Below are 6,128 nucleotides of genomic sequence, written 5' to 3' on the forward strand. Positions count from 1 at the left end.
GAGTGAATGAAGATAGAGAATAGCTCAAGGTATCTGCAGACAGAGATTGTGAGTTATGTGCAGGTAATAAACAAGGCAGAATAGATAGATATCTCCAGAGAGTAAAAAGAAAAAGGTGTGTGATTGCACATTCAAGCTGGGCTTAAAAAGTTTGCTCTTGCCAAAACATCCCAAAGGAGAAAGGAAAAGCAAAAAGAGTTGGGAAAGCAAAGAGAGGAAAGGCAATAGGGATGTAGGGGGGGAAACTGGAGAGAGTGTGAATAATGACACAAGAGGGAAAAATCTGGATGAACAAGTAGCATTTAAACTAACTTGGCCAACACAGATGATGTGTAAGCCTAGTAAGCTCTCCTTTAGGCGAGCTTAGATCTCATCAACTCGCTCCAGGTTGGCATTGCCTTCAAATGCCACTGCAGAGGTAGGGATTAGCTTTACAGTCATCATTCAGACTCTTAAACATGGTTCTAAAGAGGCCTATTCTTCAGCCTCCCAACATGCTCCACGCTCACCCACAGCCGCCCCCTCCATCCCTCCTCACAGAGAGACTTCATCATCAAAATGCTGTAGTTGCCTAAGGTTGTGGTAATTGTGCCGTGATTTTAAAAAGGAGGTTAAATGAACATGTCACTTACCCTGTTTGCTTCCTATCTTTCTTCTTCTAACCCTCTGTGTTTCTGTTTCTTCCTTTGTTTCTGGTGCTCGTCCGCAACCTCTCGTGCCAAATCACACCCCCTCTCTTCATCCCTCCCTCCTCAGCTCTGGCTGGATCTGAGGTTTTCATATTTGGAAGCCTCGCAATCGATATGGGCTGTCTGTGATTGGGTTGCCTCATGTGATTCATTTCTGTAACCTTGGTGATAGTTTGATGTGGAGGCTGCACCCATGTCCATATTATGACTCAGTGAGCGTGTGTAGAGAGGAGAGGTTGGTCAAGGGAGGTATCGATCGGTCCTTCACACTCGCTGCCCTCTCTGCTCTCCCCACCATCTCCTAGTTTTTCTTTATCCATCTTTTGTCTCACTTGCCATGAAGGCGTGATAGCTTAGCCATAATTGAAATGACTGTGCTCTCAAGAACTGATTATTTAGCTATAAATGTTTCCTTAGGCAATCCTATTTATCTCACCTTCTGTCCCTTATTTCCTTGGTCTCACTATCTTTCCATTTTTTTCTGTCGTTGCAGAATTCAATCAGACACAACCTATCACTGCACAGTCGTTTCATCCGAGTGCAAAATGAAGGGACGGGAAAGAGCTCGTGGTGGATGCTAAACCCAGAAGGAGGGAAGATGGGTAAGGGACCCAGACGACGCGCATCATCCATAGATAACGGGACACGCCACTTGAAGACAAAAGGTCGCACGAGTCGAAAAAGAGCAGGGGCTATAGGCCTGGGACGGGGACAAGTTCAGGGAGCTGGTCCGACAATTCAGAGCTCCCCAGAGCATGGCAGTCCAGCAGGGAAAGGAGGCATCATGATCAGTGGAGAAGAGTATGACACTTGGACAGACCTGCATTCCCGCACCTCATCTTCTGCCTCCACGCTGAGTGGCTGCCTCTCCCCAATCCTTGCAGAAGAGGAAGCTGATGAACCTGAGGAGGGTGGACTATCTTGCTCAGCTTCCCCTCGGATATACCCTAGTCCAACAAGCACCCGCTCACCGGCGTTGGGCACTGGGAGCCACTGCCCCAACGTGGAACTGCCTCAGCTGACTGACCTGACTGGAGCTATTAGTCTAGATGAGAGGAGCTACTCCCAGCAACAGCAAATCAAGTGCAATGGCTATCCCTTTGTGCCTGGGCCAAAACCTGAAGGATCCTATTGTGGACCCATTTACGGGCAGTCTTCCATGTGTATGTTGCGGCACCACACTCCAATGGAGACCATTCAGGAGAACAAGCCAGTTAACTTCCAGCACCCAATAAGGAGCTATTCAGAGAACAATGCTTTGCAAAGTCTTCTTACAGGAAGTCCTTACTGCAACAAAGATGCTGTGCTGGGTCAGGGACGTGAAACGCATGCACTGTTGACACAGGGGACTAGTGTTCACAGCCAGCACAACCGCAATCAGAATCCCAGTCACAATCAAAACCATAGCAACAGCCAAGAGCATGCTCACAATCCCAGTCTACGTAACGGCCACGGCTCAGTCCATGACCAGAACACAGCTCACCATCAAAACCACAATCAGGGTCATAAACACCAAGCCAGCCTTGACTACAGCCACAGTCACAAGCCCCACATTGCCCATGAATATGGTCAGAGTCATGAGCATGGTCACAGAAGCAAAGTGAATTCCAACCACGACCACAACCCTCATTCTAGTCAAAGTCACCTGCACAACCACACACCCCCAAACCCTCATAACCCTATGCATAGTGGGCCTCACCATCAGGCTCTGTCTCCTCGGGTGAGCACTGACGTCCTGCAGCCCTACAGTCTTAAGAACTCTAACCACTATGGGCCACGCCCCCACCTCCCAACATCTCCTTCTCTGCCCCCAAACCCTGCAGGGATCCTGGATGTTCCTCAGGACCCCTGTCGTCTTGCTTCTGCCCCTCACCCTCGACACCAGTCCTACCCCAGAGCTCACCATCAGGCCATGGCTGAATCCTGGCAAGCCTATTATCATAATCACCACAATCACCAACCAGGGAATTCGGCATATCAGGGACAACTGCACAGCTCGCACAACAGAATGGCTGCCCAATTGGAAATGGAAAATGCCCCCAACAGCCTAGACTGTGATGTGGACCCGATCCTGCTTAGTGATTTTATGGACACAGATAATGTGGACTTCAACTTTGATGGTTCTCTTTCTCAAGGGGTGGGCATGGGGATGGGCATGACTTTAGGGGCTTTTTGTTGTCCTCCACCAGCTCATAGCCACCAGAGTTGGGTGCCTGGGTGAACTCGGATCTGAGGGGTTTGAATAGACCATAAAAGTCACCCGCTGGGCAGGGCTCTGGGTCAGCTGTACCCTTGGACTGATTAGCTGTGATTCTATTTTTTTTTTTTCAGGCATATTGTCATTTTATTTCCTGGGGACTCTCACACTGTGTATTTTTTGTCTCCCTCTTTCTCCGTGTTTATGAAGCTTTCTGTCTCCATGTTGAATTTGCTTCCAATGAGCCCAGTGGTAAAATCTGACCCTTTCCCAGTTTATGCCCTGCAGTTTTTTTCTCTCTCTCCTCCTAATCATCATGTTTGTCCTTGGCTCTCAAGCACTTTACAGCCATCTTTTCATACAGATGCAGTAACCCAAACACCAGACAAAGTCATGTTGTATGTTCATTTTTAATGTATGCAATCCACTTAGTATTATCTCCACCTACAAAGAATTTGTTGTTCCTGACATAAGAACATGATCAAACACCTGCATACATTTCCTCAGTGCCCAGGTGCTCATAGATTGGAAGGTAAAGGGCAGAGGGTGGAGGTTTGTGGCTGCCAGGTTTAAGAATAAGGCTGATATTTTTTTGAAAGACTGAGACATAAGGGAAGGGAGGTGAAACGGAGAGAAAGGGGGATTTGTCCTCTCCCTGGTGAACAGTGGTGGTTCCTACTCTGTTCCGGAGTGGAGGACAATCATCCATCACACAACCATCAGCGCCACTCCATTGAAATGCAACGTCCTTTCTTTAATCTCCAAAGTAATGCCAGATTGATGCATCATGATTGCTAATCTAATGTGCTTCTCTGTTTTTTCAACCTCCTCCCCTCCCTCTTCAGCTCCGGACACATGGGCTTAATGTGTTTTGGTGAAAGCGATGATAAAAGTCACTCAACACTAAATGGGGATAGGGATTGGAAAAGGGGGATGGTGTCAGAGGAGGTGGGGGGGTTATGGAGAGGAGATGATATGAGAAGAGAAATGCAAATATTCCCTCTGTGCCTCTTTCTCTCCATTTTGCAGATTTATGTAGCTTTCGTACAATGAAATAAGCAATGATCAGAGCCTGCTGTAAATCCCGAGGAGCTACATGATTGGCCAGAACTGGGTGGTGGATGCTAAACCCAGTTCTGGCCAGTGAATGCTTGGTACATTCACTGGCCCACTCCAGAACAGCTTAGCAAGTGGCCATGAGTCAACTGGTATGCTGGTGAAGTTGCCCTCAACGCAGTCAGTAACAGCCAGGTTAAAGCCCTCTATGTGTTTTTACTCCAGAGAATTCCTCACTGATGAGCAGCATCAGCCGATTACTATTTTGTGCTATCTCCTGTACCCAGACTCCCTCGTATCGCACCACCCCATCCCGAGGTTACTCGGAGGGTAAACAAGAGTAATTAACCGCCAAACAAGATGGATGATTTATGCAAGTGCATGTAGTCGCTCATTTGCTCAAAGTCATAATTCTTTCCCCTGCCAAGCACAAGGAAGGTGATTTTTTAAGAAGCGGTGCCGGGCCACGAGGTAAAGTGTCTGTTTGCAGTGTCCTTCACGTTTTTCAGCCATCTTCCGTACGATCATCCCCACCCCATCCAGGCCACGGTTTATGTTGCTGTTGTCTTTTCTTGTGCTTGTTCAATGATTGTGCAGTTGTCTGTCCGATGTAGTGTGGATTGGAGCGCTCTCCAGCATTTCATTTACGTTGCTTGCAGTTTGAGAAGGGGCCGAGGGGGTGGGGGTGCTTTTGGGCTTCCCACCTTCTGAGGACAGAGAGAACAACACCATGGGAGAAGGGAACTGTGGACAGACAGTGAGACGCAGAACAGGGAGGAAAAAGTGAACAGGTTAGACCAGATCTGTTTAGCTTTAAGAGGTTTTCTATCTATAAAACTGCCTGTTACAATCAGGCCAAATGTCAAGTGCTGCTCAACTGGCTCCAGGGAGCTTCGACCAGGCAGCCACTTCTCCCTCCTGATCAAGGACAATGTCTGGTATTTCCATACACTTTTCTTTTCTTTTCTTCTACTTCTTCTTTTTGTATGTGTTAAAATGGCCCATTGTTGTAACCCAGCTGTATTTGTTCTCCTGCCCGTGTGCACCTGTGTGTCAAGTCAAGCTTCTCATGGGCAGGGGTGTGTGTGTGTGTGTGAGTGTGTGTAGAAGTGACGTACAAGAACCGATTAAGGGGGAAATTGTTGAGTAGTTCCCTGCCCTGGTGTTTTCCATGCTTGGCTGAGTGCAGCATACATTATATATACAGTTTATATTTATTGTTTGTGAAGCTGGTTCTAAAGAAAGACCCCTCACTGCTTTGTCTTCTTGTTGACAGACACAGAATGCATTTCAGTTTGACTGCATTTCATCCTGTACATAAACTATATTTACAAAATTGTATTCTATTTTTTTTGTTTGTTTTTGCAAATATGTTTTTTTTTCTAAAATTGTGTATCTGCTCATCTGGTGACCGTCAAATAAAAGAAAAATGAATACAGATTCCTCTCGTGTCTCAGTTATTCACCCAGACACCGTTCACGGGTCAGGTTGGATTCCTTAAAGTGAGGCTAAGTAACGTTGTGGTTAGTAACGGTTTCCTTACCTGGAGATGAAGTCATGTCTCAGTGAGTTAGCAGAAAAGTCTAGAAATAGCTAACAGCCAGCTGAACCAAATCTGTGTTTTAGGGAATGAAAACAAGTCAACTTAACCTGAACTTTACCGTATTGACTCAGGATCATGGTATCACTTTCTGTAAATGTATAACTGAAGTGGATTGAGTTGCACTAAATAAAATAACTATGAAATGTTTCAGTACTACAGTATCATCAAATTCTGTAACAAGACATATTTTTTACACTCTGCTTTTTCATTTGGGTTTCACTTATGTTTTGATAAGAGTTATTTTTCAAAACAACAGTGTGTTTCTCTGTACATTCGAAGCAATATTGAAATCATTTCAGGACTTTACATTTTTTATTCTCTGATTTGGAAAACTTTGAATGTGAAAAAGCACAGGTTTTTTAAAATTATAACTGTATTTGGATAGATTCTGGCAATGGTGAGTTAAATTAGAATTCAACCCACCAAACTTTAATAAAGGAAAGAAAGGGCGTCTAGCATCTTGTTGTTGCTTTATATCTGAACTTTACACTCCATTAAGCTAAACTCGATGTTGTGTTTCTGCTATTTAAATTCTACAAATTTGTGTTTGTAGATTAAATCAACACAATTCACAGCGGAAACT

At 45.4% G+C, this 6,128-nt stretch overlaps 1 protein-coding gene across 1 annotated transcript in view; it reads left to right on the forward strand.

The window, feature by feature from the left end:
• Positions 1-5,382, forward strand: part of LOC102230497 (forkhead box protein O6-like) — a 44,314-nt gene extending 38,932 nt beyond the window's left edge. Inside the window, exon 2 of the mRNA XM_005813976.3 lies at positions 1,183-5,382. Coding sequence (XP_005814033.3) covers positions 1,183-2,910 — 1,728 coding nt within the window. The 3' untranslated portion in view covers positions 2,911-5,382. The remainder of the gene's footprint in view (positions 1-1,182) is intronic.
• The last annotated feature ends 746 nt before the right edge of the window (positions 5,383-6,128 follow it).

This window comes from Xiphophorus maculatus, chromosome 13 (assembly GCF_002775205.1).
Source record: "Xiphophorus maculatus strain JP 163 A chromosome 13, X_maculatus-5.0-male, whole genome shotgun sequence".
Lineage (NCBI taxonomy): Eukaryota > Metazoa > Chordata > Actinopteri > Cyprinodontiformes > Poeciliidae > Xiphophorus > Xiphophorus maculatus.